This window comes from Centrocercus urophasianus, unplaced genomic scaffold, assembly GCF_019232065.1.
Source record: "Centrocercus urophasianus isolate 14NV4802_14NV808 unplaced genomic scaffold, USGS_Curo_1.0 seq_13, whole genome shotgun sequence".
Lineage (NCBI taxonomy): Eukaryota > Metazoa > Chordata > Aves > Galliformes > Phasianidae > Centrocercus > Centrocercus urophasianus.
In genome coordinates, this window is record NW_024884475.1 from 4,988,864 (window position 1) to 5,009,897 (window position 21,034).

Below are 21,034 nucleotides of genomic sequence, written 5' to 3' on the forward strand. Positions count from 1 at the left end.
AACCAGATGTTACTTGAGATACACTCACAGCCAAGGTAATACTGCACGTACCAGTTCTATAAAATATGGAGAGAAGATGATCATACGTTGCAAGGCTAGGCTCTGAAAAGCAAAAAGATGGAAGTTACCACAACATTCTTGACTGAGCACTCTGCTCAAGCTCTGATTCACTGTCTCCAGGCCTTCTGGTCAGGCACTACTCACAATTTACTCAATCACCCCTCTCTCTTTTCACGCTGTATGGGAACTGCTGAGTCACGGCCTGAACCTCTGATTAATCACCTGAGGTGAGCCTTGAGTCAGCCAGAGGAGCACAGGTGAAGGCAATTCACCTGTGCTGCCGGAAGGGGTGGAGCCAGGCTCCACCCCTCCTGGACCTATTTAAGAGCTGGCTACCAGAGAGGAAGGATCTCTTCTGGAGATCCCCTCTTTTGGTATCTTCTGGTGAGCTCAACCCAAGGGTAAGCTCTTCCACTTATTCTCTTTTGTGATCGTTGTCTGCTTTGCCTTACTTTCTTGATTATATTGCAATTATAACATCTTGGTTATACACACGCTAATGACAGACAGACCTCGTTTACAAACACTGTACTGGAAGGGACAGTATCTAAGCATGAACAATCAGCAGGAGCATCATATTGCTAAGGGACATGTGGCCAAGCTTCCCTGCTCTAATTTAAAAGCAGTAAAGTTTTGTACCTAGTTTTCCTCTCTGCACGTCTTCAGCGTATCAGCAAGCTGCTATTTGGGCAAAGCACCCTCCACAACACATCAAATCTGTTGTGCCCACTGCGTGCCCACACCGCCCTTACAGAGCTAGATGTAACCAGGTCGACAATAACAGTAAGCACGGTCCTAACTTTAGCAACCAAATACTTTATTCTGGCTGTGGCACGCTGGTTCCCTTACCAATTTCAAGTGCTTCCATCTCCTTCATTACTGGCACAGCCATACTTCTGCCTACACCACCACATCTCCTCAGAGTCTTCAGAACAGCGTTAAAGGTTCGCACGTTTGGCTGCACTTCCTGCTGAGCCATGTGATTCAGGAACATCTCAAAGAGCAACAACAAAATCCTTAGTGCTTCATACACGATGGATCATGGTTTATCATCATGCAAGGAGGCAGAGATATTTGCCCAGTCTAAGCCTTCTCATGGCCTGCAAGTGAACAACACTGCCTCAAGTGATCACTTCAGGGAGAACTACCTCATCTTTAACTAATTTGACTGAGGAACAAGACTGCCAAATGACAGCACATCAGGTCTTTGAGACTTCTGAGCAGAACAAACACACTGTTAAGTTTACTCACTACTCTTCCTTACTGACGTTATCATCTCATCACTACTGGAACCTCTAACGTTACTACTCCTCTAAATTCCATTTCCAACACCATTAATCACAATTCAGAGAGGAGCTTTAAATCTATTTTTTAAACTTCCCATTATATCCTACGATTTTACGATCATAATTTCCACTTTCTGGCTTGGCAGTTCTTGGATCAGTGTGTTCTCAGAAAACAAACTGCTCTGCAAGGACAAAGCTGGATTTTGTACACTGTTCACTCCTCAACAGCTAGTTGGTATCTAAACCAGCATTAACTCCTTTGCAGCAGATACTGTTATCTTTTACAAAGCTCATTTTTAGCATCAATCTGTGAACAACTGCAAACTTACAATGCAGACTCAGTCCCTGCACTATTAACCCATCCTTTTACCTGCTTACCTTGACTAATTCCCATCTTTCCAGGAACCTGTCCTTCAGAAACGGGACTGCTGTAATCAGTGCATTGAAGGTGTGCACATCAGCTGCAAAACGTAACAAAAAACAAGCCTAACTCATTCCAACTGACAAGGATGTTCCGTGGAGAGCTACTTGTTGTAACATGGCTCAGTCTTTGGCGAAGTTCTCATGCAAACCTGTTTCCAGTGAGCCAGCCACACGCCAGCTGCACTGAACTCAGCAGTTTGCACTCAGCTCCCATGATCCAGCTGAGGTCCGTACCCCTGCGCCAATCATCACTGCCATGAAAGAAACATTCACCTACCCACAGCTTTCTACTACTTAGAAGACCATCATTAAAAACAGGAGATGCTTACCCCTGTGCCTGTCATTCAGCAGTTCTGTGTACATGTCATAAGCTTTAGCAGAAGCCCCATGCTGGAAAAAACAAACGAATGAAGCAAACAAACAATCTCTGCATGTGAAATTTCATGAGCTGAAAAAAGCCCTCCTAGCACTGAGGAGAATTTTACCTTCACCATGCCACGGATCACTGTGCAGTAGGAGTGTGCGTTCCTCTCCGGCATTACCTTAAATATCCTTTCAGCATTGTTGTTTTCCCTGGAATTGACACACGAGCTCAGAGTTAATGAGCTCAATAAAAGGTATCTTCAGGGCTGACACTCAAACACATTCATCCTCACCCTTTGAACTATTCTACAATCACTTTCTAGATCTCCACCAATACTTCAAACATGTAACCAATGCAGATGTACTTAAAGATTAGTATCTGCAAGTATGGACTGCTAATAAGTGTTCACATCATTTTTCTAACAACAGTGTGAGTGCACAGCACTCTGGAAACAGGAATAGTGGCAACACTTCCTGTACCTCCATCTAGAGGCAGATGGGTGCGATCCTCTCTGGGGAGGCCTCTTTGGAGTCTCCAGCTCTGAAGCATTCACCTGAAAAGATTTTTGCAGAAGTGAGTTTCATAGAATCCAAAGTTAAAACACATCATTTGATGTTTAATTGTACTTACAGAAGTTCAACAGCAATTTTTATGCTACCAAAGATGAGTATTTTGAATGAGTTATGATAAAATTGTTTAGACTATGATGTTTAAGAAGCGATAATGAGATTAAAAATACTGTTTGTTACTAAAAATACAAGATGAATTAAATGCACTTGTGGAGTGGAAGTGAATAATTACATCATACAAAGTATAAAACCCTCTCTCTCAACAACCGTCCCAGGGACAGGTAGTGCCAAACACATCTATTGCAGCATCCAAGGACTGATTCTCCGAGCTGTCAATAAGAAGCCCTCAGCTTCATTAAATCTGCATTAGAGAAGTCTTGGAGGTGAACGATAAAACCAAATCTGGCAGTGGGAACAGGTATTTAAACACAGTTCAGCAGAACGAGTCAATACAAGGTTCCAGATATTAAGCTCAGCTTTTGCTGGTAAGTCATACCAGGATTTTTATAACTGCTGTATTTGTAGGAGATGCTGACTGCATCTGACCTGCCTCACACCATCTGCCAGGTAAATGGGCACGGGGCAAAAACCTTGAAATCACCTTTATAAGCTCTTGAACTTAAGAAAGAGAGAAATAGAGCTCAACAGCTTTTTCATACCTCTGCGTCTTCCAAATCCTCTTTTTCTTCAGATTCCTTTTCCTGAGTAGATTCTCCATCTCCATAAAAGCATAACAAATCTAAAAGGCTGTTCGTGGTTTCCAGAGACACGGACGTACCTACAGGAAATAATGATGTACAGCAGTCACAAAGAAGTGAGAAAACATCACCAAAGTACAGTCGTAACAGATTACTATTTTCTCTTCCGACAAAGAAGTTCTCTGGCAATTCTGTGAAACAGAGGTATGAAATTAACACCTTAATGTAATCTTCTACTTATAGTAGAAGACAACTTCAGCAGTGGATATGAGTATTTCTTTTTCTTTTAGTGTTACTCAATGAGTTTTTCTGGTCAAGTAAGAGAAGGAAGTAGCAGCTGGCAGCCCAAACTGCGAACAGCAACTGAAATGTCAGCTGCTTTTCCTGACTACAGCTTGCTTTGAGACTACTGGGTAATTCACTTCCTGTGATACAAATTTAAAACTGACAAATGAGCAACACAGTCATGAAATTGCCTCCATACAAAGCCTAGACCTCCTCCAGTGGTAGTCACCCTGTGCAAAGAGAGAATTCTATCTTTATCATGGGTCAAACGACGCTCCCTCGCAGACAAATTCAGGCAGACGTGGCAAACGTGAACCAGCTACATTTCTCACTCAAGGTGACCATCTCACATTATGCCACAGAATCACAGAATGGCCAGGGTTGGAAGGGACCTCAAGGATTGTGAATCTCCAACCCCCCTGCCACATGCAGGGCCACCAACCTCCCCATTTAATACTGGACCAGGCTGCCCAGGGCCCCATCCAACCTGGCCTTGAACACCTCCAGGGACGGGGCATCCACAGCCACTCTGGGCAGCTGTTCCAGCACCTCCCCACTCTCTCTGCAAAGAACTTAAAGAACTGTGCCAGCTACTGAAAGAAGTTTTTGCATGATTTAAGCAGAGCTCCATCCTGGAACAAGGTGATGCCCATACCTGCTTGCAGGAGCTGATCAAACAGGTCCACTGAAGCTTTCACCATTCGGAGGTTGATGCGCTCTTTCAGAGCTTCCTCACTCACACCTTCAATCTGAGGTGTACAAATCTCAGGCATCAAACTCTACAAGCACAGAGGACAAGTCAAGCATATGCTCCAACCTCACCATTACAACACTAGTTAACAAAACCAACTGTTTACATTAGTTTTGGCTCAGTCTTACCGTTGATTTCACTACCTGACAACACACAAATACAATGAAAACAAACAGCAAAAAGCTTACTGGTATGTTAGGTTCAGCAAGGATCTTGTCAAAAAAGTGAGGAAATTCCTTAATAATATACTTGGCAGCATTTCTCCCAGACTCCTTCGACAACGAAAACAGACGCTGCATAGGAAAGAGAGAACAAGAGTCTGATGAAGCATGTAACTGTAAGGCTGACAGGGAGGAAAAACAGCTTCCGTAACACAGAGGGATTCAATGGGACGAATGAAACTCATGCTTTTTCTTCAACTCTTAATAAAAGCACAGGGAAGAGATGACATTCCAAATACATTTTCTGGTATTACAACAAGGTAAGGATGTCTGTTCCTTAAATTACACCATAATATACTTCTCTATTACTTAGCTATGGATTAGATGCCTTAAATCTCACATTAGTACCTCAAGATTCTCTTCTTAGACACATGGCATGAGGAAGTTTCTCCCTGTTTTATATCTACATTTGCTGGCATCACCCAACTTTAATCCACCCAGCTGTTCATTGATAAAGCTAAAATTCCCAGGGGTTGACTAGGATGATTAATTAATCACATGCTGTTTGTGTAGTAACAAGCATACCAGTAACTACCTGGTTTTAAATTACACGTAATTCAACTTAAATAAACTGCAATCACAAGATCTCTACATAGCACTGATTCACACTCTATACCCAATGTATGCAAATACAGCTACAATGAGTTAAATGCCCAGCCTGAAGACTCACGGTAGGATTCCAATCTGACAGCTATCAAGGATTTTACAGGAAATACTCACAGCAGTGGCTGAATTTCTTGGCATAAGGTAAGGGTCATCCTGGAACATATAATGAGCAGCAGTAGGATCCTGTAGGAAGGAGAACCCAGGACTGAAACTTTTTGTTATGCACTAAGGCACAGTGCCTCATGGAATGGAGGCATTACGGACAGCTCCACCACCTCAGCTGCATGCTACAAGAATTCCACTCTCAGAATGGGTTCAGCTATTTGGAAACTGTTTAAAAAGCATCTGCATTATGCACATACATGTGGGCTAACAGAGCAACCACAAAATGGTCTTTACTACAACAAGGCAAGCACTGAGTGCAAAGAAAGTAGGATCACCACCTCTAACACTCTCAGGAGACCTGAGATGATTTGCAAAACTTAGAATCCTAGAATGGCCTGGGTTCAAAAGGACCACAGTCATCCAGTTCCAACCCCCTGCTATGTGCAGGGTCACCAACCAGCAGACCAGGCTGCCCAGAGCCACATCCAGCCTGGCCTTGGATGCCTCCAGGGATGGGGCATCCACAGCCTCCTTGGGCAACCAGTGCATCACTGCAACCTTGGGTTCCAGTGCATCACCAGCCTTTGTGTAAAAAACTTCCTCCTAATATCTGACCTAAACCTCTCCTGTCTCAGTTTAAAACCATTCCCCCTTGTTCCTATCACTATCCACTCTGGTAAATAGTTGTACCCCCTCCTGTTTACACCCTCCCTTCAAATATTGGAAGGCTACAATGAGGTCTCCCTGGAGCCTTCTCTTCTCCAACTTAAACAATCCCAGTTCCCTCAACCTTTCCTCATAGAAGAGGTGCTCCAGCCCTCCTGCTTTTAGCAAAAGTCTGATCAAAATGCACAGCCTTCACTGGTAGTTGAGCAAAAGTGAGTTGAGCAAAAGTGAAACTGTTAAAAAAACCAAACTTGATGTGTGAATTCTGCCTTCTATTTCTGGCCATAGTAGAAGTCAAAGCCTTCAGAATGACAAGCAGTGTATGAGATGATGCACAAACCAACCACTATCCGTGATCATAACAGAACTACTCACCCTTTTTACAGTAGAAGCCAATGTTTGGAGAACTGCTAGTTTATCCCTAGGTGAAAAAGAAGCTTTCATTAATACCAGGTTGCAGATTTTTAATGTTAGGCAGCATAAGTACAGGATTGTAAAGATTTTCAGTTCTTAAAAAAAATAGTTGTTTTTGCTTCACTTAAAAAACATCTTTTCACAATGGGATGGAAAATTCAACTGCAAGAACAGTCTGTCCTCAAACCACACGAAAGACAAGACTGAGGAAAAAAAAACAAATCAGAAAAGAATTTAAACCTCCTGCTATGAACATTGTCTTTATTGTACATTACCAGAGAACATACAGAAAGAACAAAGAAAAAAATCCTTGAATGCTCTTCTCAGAAGCCCTTAAGAGTATCCCAGCTGTGAAGATGGATATATGAGTTCCTCTCTTCTACCAATGGATCCTTAAGACTTCGGTTATGTTTCAGGCAAACAAGGAACAGACTACTGAAAGCATTCAGGTAAAGGTGGTCTTATTTGGAGCCTGCATGCAGACATCATTTGGCTATTTAATTTCTGCTGTACTGTTCTGCAATTTCACATTAAGTCCTTCCCATAGTACACACTCACCAAGTTTTCCTTCGTGGGAGCACTATTTCTTCTTGAGCATCTACAAGAAACAAAATCATTATTAGAAACTAATAGAAAACCCCAACCTAAAGAAAACCAATGATTTAAGCTAATATAGTCAAAAGTACTTAATCAAAGTCTTCAAAACCACAGTGTGACATAGACCACTACTACATCAGGTAACAGAAGAAGCTGGCAGCAGCTGTGTGTAGACAGGATCACAAGTCTAAGTCTTCTACTTCAGAGAGACCTATCCACTTACTCATAGACATCTCCATAATCATCCTTATCCCATATCTTACAGCTTGAGCCCCATATTTTCTCAGTCCTCTCTGGATTCTCTAGACTAAATGACAACTCCTTGTCATTGGATGTTGGGGATATCAAAACCTTATTCCATTTCAAACAGTAATTGGGCAGCTTGTGGATTGGATATGGATAGCTGCCTGGAGTGAGGGGGACCAAACATATTAAGCAAGGAAATATCTGCAAAATGAAGATGATAAGGAAATAAAAAGGGGAAAGATGGCACTCGCTATCTCCTTTGTACGACAGACTATGCTGTGTGGAAGCTGGAAAAGGAAAGAACTCATAATTACAGCATCGTACCTTCTGAGTTTTCAATAGTCTTCCCAAGAGCTGTGTTAGTAGAAGAGCACCTATAAACCAATCAGAGTTATGAATGAATAGAGGTCAAACTATTTGAGCAAAACTACATTAATGAAGTTCTGGACAAGTCAAAAATTTGCAATTGAACTTGAGGGTAGTTTGGCTTTAAGGTAGCTTTCATGAACAGCGGCATCTAAGAAAGCAGATTGTGAACATAAATTAAAGAAGCTAATTCAGTGCAAAAACTGGAACAAGGCTGCCAGAGAGGTTGTGGTGTCTCCACTGAAGATATTCAACACCCTTCTGGATGCTGAAGAAGATGCTGTTAACACAACCACATGCTTTAAAGCGACGTAACAACTGCTCCCATCTGCTAGGTATTTATATACAGGCCATGCCCTCATCACCTCAGACACGAGCCAAGCTTTGCCCACATGCAGCACAGCAGGCACGGGAGCCTTTCACTCGAGGAACACCTTTAAATCAACCCCAGTCTGCCGCTTAGGCAGGTGTTAGGCCACTTTAACACCACAAGTCCAAGCCTGTGGTGCGGAGAGACCCAAGAGAGAACTCTACAGACAGCTGGGCCGCTCTGCCGGGCCGCTTCACGTCTCCCCGAGGCCGCATCGCGCATGCGCACGGCGCGCCCACACACGCGCACAACAAAGTGCCTGCGCGCCTTTTCGCGCCCTTTCGCGCCTCAACTCCCCTCCGCATCCCCTCACTGCCATCGCTCCCCTCTACTCGCCCTGAAGGAACGGCGGAGCCTTACCGGCCGCACCGCCCGCTCAGCGACAGCACTCGATGCCAGGAGCTCACCCCTACCCGCCGTGCCGCCATGCCGGCCCTCGCGCAGCGCTCTGTGGGAAGGAAGGCGCTCCCACTCCTGCGGTGGCGGGGGACGAGCTCTCCGTCCCGCCTCCCCCCGGCGATGCGTGGTAGCACCCGGCCCCGCCTCTCCCTCCGCTGCTGGGACCGCGTGCTTCCGCCCTCGGGTGCCTGGCGGCTCCGAGCTCTGTTTCGGGGAGACCTGCCCGTTCGCCATGAGGCCGCCGAAAGTGGTGCCGTGGTGGCGGTTCGCCAAGGTCTCCTTCGGGTTGTACACCGCCGAGGAGATCAGGTGAGGATCCGAGACGCGCTCCCGCCTTCCGGCCGAGGGGGCTGCCTGCTCGGCCTGAGGGACCGCAACTCCCAGCGTGCCTTGCGCGGCGGCGGCAAAACGCGGCAATGGACTGTGGGCGCGCAGCATGCCGGGATGTGTAGTCCGCCTGCGCCCCGGCCGCAGTGGCAAATGGTTCCCCCCCTGTGGTCACTGAGTGCGGGGTGCTGTGTTCCCTGTGGGGAAGACGGAATAGTTTTATGGCATGGGGCAGCCGGTGACGTTACGTCTTCCTCCTGCAGTTGTTAAATATATAAGAGATGTATTTACTGTGCGTGGTGCAGGCAGCCCTATCGATATGCCCGTGCATGCCCAGCATGCTTGCAGAAAGGAGTTTTCATCACTCAGTGTCAATGCTGGCTGTAACGTTAAAATGTGTTTCCTATTTTTCTTGTTTGTTTTTTTTTTCTGCCACTGATTTTTATCCTTTCTACTTCAGGAAACTGAGCGTAAAAGCCATAACAAATCCTCAGTATTTGGATAATGTGGGGAATCCTTCTGTTAATGGATTGTACGACCTGGCTCTGGGGCCTCCTGATTCCAAAGAAGCATGTGCAACGTGCATGCAGAACTTCAGCAACTGCCCAGGGCACTTTGGCCATATAGAACTGCCTCTGACTGTCTACAACCCTCTGTTTTTTGATGTATGTATGCTTAATTGTTGTCTCACAACTGAAGCGAGGGATGGTGTCCAACAACTACCTACTTTTATCTTAGAGTTTCCAAATGGGCATTCAGGTCCTGTTCAAGCTCACAGCAGAGATATTTGTGTATTTGTACCTGCAGGTCCTTGTACACCAGAAAACTAAGTCATTGTGGATGATACTTGACTACTTATATAGCATTACTCTTGAGTGACAACACACATGCAAGCTAATACATCTACCAGAATAACTTTTTTTTCCTTCTTTTTGTTCCAGAAACTATACCTTCTAATTCGAGGTTCTTGTTTAAATTGTCACATGCTGACATGTACTCGAGCTGTGGTTCATTTGCTGCTAAGTCAGCTGAAGGTTCTGGAGCATGGGTTGCTTCATGCTGTGCATGATCTTGAAGTCATCTTAAACAGGGCAAGTAGTCCGTCTTTCTCCGTTCTTTTTTTTTTTTCCAGTTGATGGTGCTGCAATTACAAACCTATCTGTATTCTATTTCTTTCAGTTTTTAGAGCAAAGCGCAGATGCGACAGCTCTAGAAATTGAAGAAGAATTAAATCGCCATGTTGATGAAATATTGCAAAGTCAAGAACTGAGTGATCAGTGTTCAAATGTAAGTAGAATCAGTGCTCCTCTTGGGACCTCAGATTTTGTCTGTGTAATATAATAATGTACAGAGGGAAGTCTGTGTTTGATTATGCATACTGTAGAATTTCTTCTTGAGATTTTGACCTGTGTTACATTTAGAGCAAAATGTCTAAAATGTGTAAAAATATTTTCCTCCCTGGCCCAAAGTTTGAGTAACTATTAGCTTTGTATGAAATATGCTTTCTTTTCTGCTTTCTGTTTTTTCTCACCAGGTAAAAAATGTTTGTGAGTGTAGAAATAAATTGATATCCCAGTTCTGGAAAGCACATATGACTTCAAAGAAATGCCCAAACTGCAAGTAAGTTTAGCTACGTGAGGAATTAAACGGGTGGTGTGAAGTCAAATAGTGTAAGTCTCTTCTTTTCTTTTTTCCTTTAAGATCAAGGAGATCACTGGTGCGGAAAGAGCATAACAGCAAGCTGACAGTAACTTATCCTTCTACAGTGTTTCATAAGGCAGGAGAGGAAGGTGTTGTGGATGAACCAGTAGGTAAGATGTTTGCCTTATGCTCAGATATGTTTGCACTTACTTGCCTTTATTTAAGATGGACAAATTTCTAACAATGAATATGAGCTTTTGATTTTTGTATTAAAAAATAAAAAATCAGAAAAACAAAAGGAAAAAACACAGTAAATTCAGCAGTAGGAGATTACCCAGATTCCATTAAATTCCAGGTGTCTGCTCTAGCATCCTATCTGTGACGCATTCAACAAAGGCAGGAAAGTGTGGATATCCCAGTGGTAGTACTTTTGAGTGACAGCTGTGACTCCATGAGGTTGTCAAATACTACTTTGGGCTTTCTATCTCTACACTCCTTAGAGCAGCTGCCAGTCTGGTGGCATGTTTTGTTATCTTAGTGATTTAAATAGTTGTTCTGGAGAGTCAAGAGAGTTGCCACGGTTAGAATAGCTTGCCTTATTCTTGTGGACACTTCTAATGTTTGCATGTGAAGTATTATTAAGAAATATTTCCCTCCTGTCAGTTAGCAAAGACCAAGGTATTTCTTGTATATCTTGACCTCATTAGTAATACTTCAGTCCTACTTGTGTCTTTTTGAGTTACAGGTGGGCTCTTCATTTTTGTTCTCGTCTGTGGAGGTGATCATTTAAGGAAGTGGTACAGTTTGCTGTTAATCAAATAAAACATGCTTCAGCTATTAGAGATGAGTTTTGTTTCATTTACTTATTTTGTCATCCAGTGGTCACACAAAAAGCTTACTTTTTCAGTACTGAGAAGACTCTTAGATTAGCATGATTGCTTTTAGGATATGAAATTAATGACACTACTTTAAAGAAGGTAGCACACCAAATAAATACATTGGTTACTATTTTCAATCTTTCCCTTTGCTGGAAACATCACTGTAAGCAAAACAAAACAAAAAAAACCAAAAACAACAACACACCTTTCAAATTAACTTATTATTCTCACCCCTCTCCCCTTCTTCTTTCCTTTTAGCTATTGATGAAACTCAGTTAGGGAAGAGAGGATACCTGACACCAATGACTGCCAAGGAATTCGTCTTGGCTCTGTGGAAGAATGAAGGTAATGTTTATTCCTTTTCAAATCTGTATCTTTTACCTTAAGAGCTCTTGGTTGAAAGATGGATTTTTAGGGACAAGAAGGGCTGGTTCCTAGTGAAGGCAGAGCATTTGGTGACCTAGTTTGATCGGCTGTTATCAAGTTGCCCTTTCTCAAAGCTTGGTTGTTGTTTATGGAGAGTATGATGTCTGTGTGGCTCTGTGCTTACCATTCCCCATGGTTTTATTGGTTGAAGATTGAATGTTCTGAATTTCCTATGCACTGGATGTGCATACAGTTGGAAGGAAAAATTGAGGGATTTCATGCTGTAGTCACAGCCAGTAGCTGTGGACTGTTTCTTTCAGCTCTTCTGACATTTTTCTTTTGTTGTGCTCTGCATTTCCATTCATAATCATTTCTAAAAAAAGATGTGACCGAAAAGAACAATAGCATTCTTTGTAAAGTATTTTTGCCTATGTATTCTCTTAAACAAGCTCTCTGGTATTTAACTGGGCAGAGTCTTTTGACTTGATTGACCAAGTGTATCTGGGGGTTCGAATTCCCAAACAAAAGCATAATGGTGTGTTCATCTCTTCAGGTTTCTTTCTGCGTTACCTCTTCCCTGGGATGGATCCCCATAAGGACTCAGCTTTCAGCCCGGATATGTTTTTCTTAGATCTGCTTGTGGTTCCTCCTTCAAGGTAAAAATTCCCCAGACAAGCACAAAAGAAGTCACAGGGTCCTAAGGAGTCAGAAGATGCATGCTAGTTTTTACAAAAGCATATTTTGGTATTAGTATTTCAGCTTCCAGAATATGTGGATATTATAGCTGTGTGGTGCAGTAGGATTTCTTCTGTATGACTGCCTCAGTGTAATAAATGAAGTTTTAAATGCTCACTGTTAGCTCTTAGGCATTATGTTTTACGCATTGAAGATTTAGCTCAGAATGCTTGAGGCTTGTTATATTCTCTTTTGGCAATGTTAATTTTCTAAAATGATTTTGATCTGCTGTAGGTATCGTCCTGTAAATCGTGTTGGAGACCGGATGTTTACAAATGGTCAGACTGTGAACCTGCAGGCTGTCATGAAAGATGCCACCCTGATCAGGAAGCTCTTGGTTTTCATGGCAAAAGAACAATGCCAGCCAATTAAAATTGTAGATGACAAAATTCAAACGGTAAGAGTTGCTGGTTATCTTATTATCTGCTTTTTTGATGTATGCTTGCAGTTCATGGTAGGCTCCTGTTCGTACTGTTCCAGTAGCAGGTTTTGCCTGGACTGCTGGAATGTATGCTGCTAGATCTGTTCTCCATAGATATGTTTCCTTGTCTCTTTCTACTCAGCTATCTGGTGCAAAAGGTAAAACGTGTTATGTATGCTTCCTTAATGCTGGTTTTGTGTTAGACTACTCTGTGAGACACAGCTCTCCTGTTACTGGAAAATGAAATATGTACAGCAGAAACAGTTTAGAGTAAATCTTCAACGTCTTCTCGAATGAAAAATGGTGGAGAGGAAAGCTACTTTATCTCCTAGGCCTAGCGGGGCCACTGAGATGATCAGAGGGCTGGAGGAAAGGTTGAGGGAACTGGACTTGTTTAGCTTGGAGAAGAGAAGGCTACATGGAGACTTCATTGTGGCCTTCCAGTACTTGAAGGGAGCATATGAACAGAAGGGGGAGCGGCTGTTCACGAGGATGGATAGTGATAGGACAAGGGGAATGGTTTTAAACTGAGGCAGGGGAGGTTTAGGTCAGATATTAGGAGGAAGTTTTTCACCCAGAGGGTGGTGATGCAGTGGAACAGGTTGTCCAAGGAGGCTGTGGATGCCCCATCCCTGGAGGCATTCAAGGCCAGGCTGGATGTGGCTCTGGGCAGCCTGGTCTGCTGGTTGGCTGAGGGGGGGAAGGAGGATGTTGAAACTAGATGATCTTTGTGCTCCTTTTCAACCGAGAGAATTCTATGAAGTGTAATCTTGGTTGTTTTTAACCATAAAAGTAATTAGAAACAATTCTTGCTTGCTTCCAACTAGCTTATGTAATAATATAGTAGGAATGAAGTGTGTCACTATTACTGATCCAAGCTATATGGCTTCATACTGTTTTTCTGTATCAGTATTGAGAAGCCTTGCAAGGAGAAAGCTTCTGTGTTCAGGCTGTGAATCACAGGGTTCCTCCACAGAGGGGTCTGACTGTAGGTTGGACTGTGAGTTTGCAGAGCATTAAATATCTGTGCAATCCATTTAAGTCATGAGAGCCCTTCTGAAAGAATAACTGACGTACAGTGTGCAGCTGTCAGTGCGGAGTTTTAAGGCATGTATCCTTTGCCCTTGAAATCCCCACTTTGAGAACATAACTGTGAAGAAAAATAAGCTAGATTTAATCTGGGTTACATACAAAGCTTTTGCTTGGTTTTGTTCTGTCTTACGGTTATACACTTTTTTTTGAGTTTCATCAGTGTTCCAGCTATTTGCTTCCATTGATACGAAACAGAATATTTTTCTGGAAGTCTCTGTGGTGCTGTGCACAACTGGAGGAAATCCTGTATTTCTGGCAGATATGCTCACTGCAATGTACTGCTCTACAAAGGAAGAAATTTGTATCTCATTTGGAGTAAAAAATAGTGCAGGTTAACCAACAAACATAACCTACAGAGCAGGAACAAATCATAAACGTGATGAATGCTCTTGTTTTGGATTTGTTTATAAATTGTGTTGTTAAGAATTCTTTGATATTGATGTAATTTCAGCTGGACGTGGTTTACATCCTGAAGTGTAAGGGTTTTCAGTACGTTTCAGTTACTGAAAATGTAACCACTAGGTGGGGATGTGCCCTTAAGTCTGTACACACTTCTTCTGGACTATGAGAACAAAGTGATGCAAGCTCTCAGATTTGTGCTTTTATTTTAACATTGGTCTTTCCAGTAGCATGGTGGTTCTTAGCCCACACTGACTAGCCAGTAAAAAAGCTAATTTAGATGGAGGACTGTTTACCAAGCAATCAGTTATTAAAATGCTGCTGGAATATAGCTGCAATCTTTGGAGGTCTCTATGTTTCTAAACTGTGACAACAGAGCTCTCTGAACACTTAGCTGTAGTAACAGTGCTAAATTAATTTTATGGATGAGTTGCACTTGCTATGTCGTGATAATCAGCAAGTATTTGTTTGTTAAATCCAAGTCTTCTCTGTTTCTGTAGGAGACAGGGGAGAGTGATGAGCCTCTGGACCGTTCTGTGCTGGCAACGATTCCAGGACAGACCATTGCAGACAAACTTTATAACGCTTGGATTCGTCTTCAGACCCACGTCAACATTGTGTTTGACAGTGACATGGACAAACTAATGACTGAGAAATACCCTGGTATTCGTCAGGTGGGTAGCAGGGGGGTCTTAAACTCTGATCTTTGCGTATCACTGGCAGCTAAAGGGAGAGAAATGGATGGAATAAGAAATAAATGAAATATTTGCACTCAGTATGTTGGTGTTTTCATGATTCTCATTGCTGTAATGTCTTGAGAATCTGCCTGATGTTGCACGCTTTTATTTTTCACCATTTAATTGTTAACTTTTGTTTTCAAAGCTATTAGAGAAAAAGGAAGGACTGTTCCGCAAGCACATGATGGGAAAACGTGTGGATTTTGCAGCTCGGTCGGTCATTTGCCCTGATATGTACATTGGTACCAATGAGATTGGCATTCCCATGGTAAGAAGAAATAAAGGAGTGCCTCCTTATGATACTGAACTGTACAGCAGTGCTTTCAGCTGCATAGTAAGCAGTTTAAAATGGAGAGGTTTACTGATTTTTGCTTTGACTTTATTCTACCTTACCAGTATGTTAATGAAGGAATATTGAAGAGCAAGAAATTCTTACAGTATAAACTCAACACTAAACCTAGGAAAGAGGATGGAAAAAGAAGAGCTGCCCTTGCTTCCTTGGTTAATGAATTAGTACACATTTCATAAGTAGGTCCTGTTTCAATGTTGATCTTTGTACAGTGTATCCTGTAACAGGCCTGACTTAAAGAAAAGCCCATAGGTGTGTTACAGCCTTCATCCTTAATGAGTCTCAGGGATAAAACCAGTCCTGAACTTATAAACAGTCTTTTCTGCTTGCCTACATGAGAACAGTGAACTTGATGGTTATGCAGTTTTTACCTTTATTGTAAGTTTGTTTGCAGAATCTAAAACAGTGCTTTGTTATTTTTAATTACTAATTCAGTGTTTCTCTTCTGCTCCAGCTGAAAATCGTAAGGCCATAGTTTACTGCTCTTAGACTGCAGATTTTAAAGCAGAAATGCATCCATATGGCATGACAACAGGTTGAGAAAGAATTTCTGTTTACATTTCATGAATTAACAGGCAGCCCTATTTTCTCAGTAGCTTGTTATTATTTTTAAAGCAAAAGCTGAACAACTAGTTTTTTCTCTCCTTTCTTCTTTCCTGTCCAGGTATTTGCTACCAAACTGACCTACCCTCAGCCAGTCACTCCCTGGAATGTCAAAGAACTGAGGCAGGCTGTCATAAATGGCCCAAAGGTTCACCCTGGGGCTTCCATGGTCATTAATGAAGATGGGTCTCGTACAGTGCTGAGTGCAAGCAGCTTGACCCAGAGAGAAGCCATAGCCAAGCAGCTCCTCACGCCTTCTTCAGGTGCACCCCAGTCAGGACTGAAGATTGTGAGTACAACAAAGACTTACTTATCAGAACCCTTCACCTTATGGTTGGATTTTTTGTTCTTGCTAGTGATTCTCAGGCCTGCTCACAAAGGCTGCCTGGGCAAGGTTCTCTTGTCTTATAGCATGTGGCTTGGGAAAGGTTAAGGTGCTATGTGAGAGGAAAAGCTGTTTGAAGTTTTAGGAGCTATATTTTCATCCTCAGTGTCTCTTAATGTGCAGTGTGTGGCATTCATCTTGCCAAGATGTTGAACAGTCACTCTTACAGCTCTCTTACAGTTTTTGGGCAGTCTTAGTAGCATGAAGGGCTTTATTTCATTATTTTTGCATTCCTCTGCCTCCCTGTCTTCAGCTAAAGTCAGTGGGTTTTTTAATCTCCTTTTGAAATATTAAAATACTTCGCTTGGAGCAGTTTTGTGATAGTAGCTCAGGTGGCTGAAATTCAGTATACTAACAGAGTAGATGTGACACAAGCAGTTTGTACGACCTGTCTTTCCTGATGGGTTGCCCACTGACAGAGCTGCACGTCCAAGATCAAGCATGGTGAAAGGAGCTGCTTTTGGTATCACGTGAAGTGGGAGTGTATGAAGAGTAGATATACTGTTGACCAGTACAGTGGTTTGTGAAGAGGGCTTCAGCTCCCAAACATTTGCCAAAGAAAACTCTGCTTTATTTGTTTTTAATTTGGGTGACATTTGAAACTGTGGTTCTCACATTTGTCTGCTGTGGCAGAAAAGCACCTGTGAATTGCTGTGCTAAAGATAAGCTTTTCTTTTTTTTTAGTAGGTTTTGTGAAGGGATTTTATTTTGGTGTATGTTTTTGGGGCTGAGAGTAATCCTTCAGGGCTACACAGAATCCTGCATGTGGTAAATATGTAATGAAGGAGTTTTCTGTAGGGTTTCCAAACACAGGCTCAGGCATTTAAGTTTGGGGTCCAGTTCTGAACTCTGTGGACATTTCCAAACAAAGAACAAGCTCAAGTCAATCTAACAGTTTCATAGAATGGCCTGGGTTGAAAAGGACCACAATGCTCATCCAGTTCCAACCCCCTGCTATGTGCAGGGTCACCAACCAGCAGACCAGGCTGCCCAGAGCCACATCCAGCCTGGCCTTGAATGCCTGCAGGGATGGGGCATCCACAGCCTCCTTGGGCAACCTGTTCCAGTGCCTCATCAGCCTCTGGGTGAAAAACTTCCTCCTAATATCTGACCTAAACCTCCCCTGTCTCAGTTTAAAACCATTCCCCCTTGTCCTATCACTATCCACCCTTGTAAACAGCCGTTCCCCTTCCTGTTTATAAGCTCCCTTCGAGTACTGGAAGGCCACAATGAGGTCTGTTTGGAGCCTTCTCTTCTCCAAGCTAAACAAGCCCAGTTCCCTCAACCTTTCCTCTCAGGAGAGCTGCTCCAGCCCTCTGACCATCTTAGTGCCCTCCTCTGGACCTGCTCCAAGAGCTCCATGTCCTTCCTGTACTGTGGGCCCCAGGCCTGGACACAGCACTGCAGATGGGGCCTCACAAGAGCCGAGTAAAGGGGGACAATTACCTCCCTCTCCCTGCTGACCCCCCCTTTTTTAATGCAGCCCAGAACACAGTTGGCCTTCTGAACTGCAGGTGCACACTGCTGGCTCATGTCCAGCTTCTGATCTGCCAGGACACCCAAATTCTTCTCCACAGGGCTGCTCTCAAGGAGATCTTCCCCCAGTTTGCATAAATATCTTCGATTGCCCTGACCCAACTGCAGCACCCTGCACTTGGCCGTATTGAACCTCATTAGGTTTTCATGGGCCCACTTCTCCAGCCTGTCCAGGTCCCTCTGGATGGCGTCCTTTCCTTCCATTTTCTTTGCATGCAAACAGTTATTGAATCTTCCTTAAATTCCACCCTATTATAAGGCCCCAGACTTGAGTGTTGCAGTGAGATTGGCAGGGGTCTCACAGGTGTTGGTGTGATTATTGAGAGCTGGAGTAATAATTCTGGGGGAGATTACTGCAGCAGGGACTGCAAAATTGCATCAGTTACGAATTCACACTTTTGTGACTTTTGGAATTGTCAGTCCCCAAACACAGTTTCACATTGGCTGTTTTTATCAGGAGGATGACTTGAAATGGGAAAATATAAGTTGGTTGATTTTTTTTTTTTTTTTTTTTTTTTTTTTTTCCATCGTCTTTGATCCCTGTATTGCCAAGGGAGAGGAGACGTTGATGGGGTATGGCTTGAATGCTGTTACCTTGGATTGATCACTGTGGTTTGTGGGTGTTAATGGAGTACACACAGTCTTAGTATATGGTTAGGTGGAGAGCAGAGAGATTTGGGAGCAAGTAGTCTTGTTTCATTCTCTTAAAACTTCAGCACGGACTGCTAATACTAGAAGGAAGATGTTTTGAATGCACGTGTATTTTAAGAGACAGTAACAAAAATCCCCTTGCAGGTTTGCCGTCATATTAAAAGTGGAGATGTCCTGTTACTGAACCGCCAGCCCACTCTTCATAGACCCTCCATCCAAGCTCACCGGGCCAGAATCCTGCCTGGAGAGAAGGTGCTGAGGCTCCACTATGCCAACTGCAAGGCATACAATGCTGATTTTGATGGTGATGAAATGAACGCCCATTTCCCACAGAATGAGCTGGGTAGAGCAGAGGCCTACACCTTAGCCTTTACTGATGAACAGTATCTAGTTCCAAAGGTAAATAAAACTTCTTCCCACGTGAAATCACATTGTTTAAAATGTTGTTGTTTTCTCTAAGGATAAACGAGGTTAAACTTGTTCTTTGTGGGGTTTGTTTGACTTCGTAGTTACTTTTCTGTCTCTGTTGCCAAAGGTGCCACATCCCTCAACAGATTCTTGTCCAGGCGCTGTTACTTGCTTCTTGTCTCCCCAATCCCTGCTGTTCTCCTTGTTTAGGAGCACCCACCACATCTAAACAATCTTATTCTTTGTCACTCTCAACGTCCAGAAGAGTTTCACTGTGAAGTGCTCTTCAGAAGTAACTTTGGTGCTTTTATTCAGCTGCGCTAACTCTGGGAGCTGCTAACACTTGACTTCTCATCCCCAAATCTTTTTTCTTCCAAATTTCTGTAGGATGGCAAACCACTTCCTGGGTTGATCCAGGACCACATGATTTCTGGAGTCAGCATGACAACCCGGGGCTGCTTTTTCACAAGAGAACAATATATGGAGCTTGTTTATCGAGGACTAACAGACAAGAAAGGAAGAATTAAAACCTTTCCTCCTGCCATTATGAAACCACAACGATTATGGACAGGGAAGCAGGTAGTCATAATTTATTGGAGTAGAGAATGTTGGTCATTCCAAAGTAAGCAGAACACTAATATTAAGACCAGTGCTGCTGAGAGCTGCTCAAAAGCTGGATCCTATTGTCTAGGCAACACCGTATAGATCTTGGTGAATGTTCCTACTGGATCTCCAAGATTATCTTTTCATTTAAAAAGCATACTCTGTCTTGTAAGCATTAGATTTTTAAGCTTTTAAAGATTTGCTTCTATGCATAGAACATTGTTTTTCTCCTTCTTGCCAAATTCTTTACACCAAGAAGGAAATAGAGGAAACAAATAACTCTTGCTGTTTCTGCTGCTTTATAGGTTGTTTCTACATTGTTAATAAATATTATCCCAGAAAACTACGTCCCATTGAATTTGACTGGGAAAGCCAAGATAGGTGGGAAAGCCTGGATGAAGGGACCTGCAAGCAGATGTCTAAATCTTGACTCAATGTGTGAATCTCAGGTATGCTGGTGGCTGGGCTGGGAAGCATTTTAATGTAAATGTGTATGGAGTGGAGGAATGAGAAGGGAAAGCAGAAGGATGATAAAGTTACCAACAGACATTTCAAGATATTTACTGCCCGAAGGTAGAAGTTGGAGGGTAGGTCTGGGTGTCTAGAGAAACTCTTCTGATCCTGACTGATGTGGACTCCATCTCGTTTTGTTAGACCACATCTTCATTGTTTTATTTTACAAGTTGAGAAATATAGATGGTATTAGAAGTTCTCTTTTTGCTGTAAGGACTGCAGCCTTCCAGTATTTAAAGGAAGATTATAAATGGAAGGGAAAACTCTTTACACAGGTAGGTAGTGATATTGAAAAAGGGAGAGTGTTTTTAAACTAAAAGGAGTGAGATTTAGATTAGATGCCAAGGGAAATTTTTCACTGAGAGGATTGTGAGGCACTGGAACAAGCTGCCCAGAGATGCAGTGGATGCTTCATCCCCAGAAGCGTTCAGGGCCGGGCTGGATGGGGCCCTGGGCAGCCTGATCTGGTGCTTGATGTAGCAGGCAGCAACTCTGCCACAACAGGGGGGTTGGAACTAGGTAATCTTTGAGGTCCCTTCCAACCCATGCCATTCTGTGATACGTAGGTAACATTGGTCAATGTATTTAACCTTTCACCAGCTGGTGGTGGTGGTGTTCCTCCTGAATAGCTGTTTTCTTTTTCAGGTTATTATTAGAGGTGGGGAATTACTTTGTGGTGTGCTGGACAAAGCTCATTTTGGCAGCTCTGCCTATGGCCTAGTCCACTGCTGCTATGAAATTTATGGGGGTGAAACCAGTGGAAAAGTGCTGACGTGCCTGGGACGCCTCTTTACTGCTTTTCTGCAGCTCTACAGGGGGTTTACAATGGGTGAGTATCACAAGGACTTATCCACTACTGCACTGCAGAACCTCGTGAGGTGTAAAGCAAACATTGTTGGGCAGAATGCATGCCAGGAGTTCTGTAAATAGTCTCATGAGACATTGTCTTTGAGTAGGATCACTG

General features: G+C 43.0%; 2 protein-coding genes and 1 non-coding gene across 4 annotated transcripts in view; 1 reads left to right on the plus strand and 2 right to left on the minus strand.

Annotated features, from left to right (window-relative positions):
- Nucleotides 1–8,467, minus strand: part of PTCD3 (pentatricopeptide repeat domain 3) — a 22,578-nt gene extending 14,111 nt beyond the window's left edge. Inside the window, exons 1-14 of the mRNA XM_042811688.1 lie at nucleotides 8,388–8,467; nucleotides 7,616–7,665; nucleotides 7,007–7,046; nucleotides 6,410–6,455; nucleotides 5,378–5,446; nucleotides 4,625–4,729; nucleotides 4,341–4,464; nucleotides 3,362–3,480; nucleotides 2,613–2,686; nucleotides 2,255–2,342; nucleotides 2,099–2,159; nucleotides 1,725–1,807; nucleotides 910–1,054; nucleotides 52–102 (exon numbers count right to left, since the gene is read on the minus strand). Coding sequence (XP_042667622.1) covers nucleotides 52–102; nucleotides 910–1,054; nucleotides 1,725–1,807; nucleotides 2,099–2,159; nucleotides 2,255–2,342; nucleotides 2,613–2,686; nucleotides 3,362–3,480; nucleotides 4,341–4,464; nucleotides 4,625–4,729; nucleotides 5,378–5,446; nucleotides 6,410–6,455; nucleotides 7,007–7,046; nucleotides 7,616–7,665; nucleotides 8,388–8,455 — 1,123 coding nt within the window. The 5' untranslated portion in view covers nucleotides 8,456–8,467. The remainder of the gene's footprint in view (nucleotides 1–51; nucleotides 103–909; nucleotides 1,055–1,724; nucleotides 1,808–2,098; nucleotides 2,160–2,254; nucleotides 2,343–2,612; nucleotides 2,687–3,361; nucleotides 3,481–4,340; nucleotides 4,465–4,624; nucleotides 4,730–5,377; nucleotides 5,447–6,409; nucleotides 6,456–7,006; nucleotides 7,047–7,615; nucleotides 7,666–8,387) is intronic.
- On the minus strand, nucleotides 1,885–2,027 carry LOC122157329. Its single transcript, XR_006167861.1, has one exon. It is a non-coding gene; the product is annotated as a small nucleolar RNA SNORD94 (small nucleolar RNA).
- Nucleotides 8,468–8,591: 124 nt separating the features above from the next.
- The window catches only part of POLR1A (RNA polymerase I subunit A), a 29,926-nt gene continuing 17,483 nt past the window's right edge, over nucleotides 8,592–21,034 (plus strand). For both annotated transcript variants that reach the window (XM_042812374.1, XM_042812375.1), the window contains exons 1-16: nucleotides 8,592–8,735; nucleotides 9,214–9,418; nucleotides 9,695–9,844; nucleotides 9,933–10,040; nucleotides 10,288–10,373; nucleotides 10,455–10,564; nucleotides 11,531–11,617; nucleotides 12,192–12,294; nucleotides 12,608–12,770; nucleotides 14,786–14,959; nucleotides 15,168–15,290; nucleotides 16,036–16,263; nucleotides 18,691–18,945; nucleotides 19,342–19,533; nucleotides 19,863–20,006; nucleotides 20,716–20,899. In XM_042812374.1, the coding sequence (XP_042668308.1) occupies nucleotides 8,659–8,735; nucleotides 9,214–9,418; nucleotides 9,695–9,844; nucleotides 9,933–10,040; nucleotides 10,288–10,373; nucleotides 10,455–10,564; nucleotides 11,531–11,617; nucleotides 12,192–12,294; nucleotides 12,608–12,770; nucleotides 14,786–14,959; nucleotides 15,168–15,290; nucleotides 16,036–16,263; nucleotides 18,691–18,945; nucleotides 19,342–19,533; nucleotides 19,863–20,006; nucleotides 20,716–20,899 (2,389 nt within the window). In that variant the 5' untranslated portion in view covers nucleotides 8,592–8,658. The remainder of the gene's footprint in view (nucleotides 8,736–9,213; nucleotides 9,419–9,694; nucleotides 9,845–9,932; nucleotides 10,041–10,287; nucleotides 10,374–10,454; nucleotides 10,565–11,530; nucleotides 11,618–12,191; nucleotides 12,295–12,607; nucleotides 12,771–14,785; nucleotides 14,960–15,167; nucleotides 15,291–16,035; nucleotides 16,264–18,690; nucleotides 18,946–19,341; nucleotides 19,534–19,862; nucleotides 20,007–20,715; nucleotides 20,900–21,034) is intronic.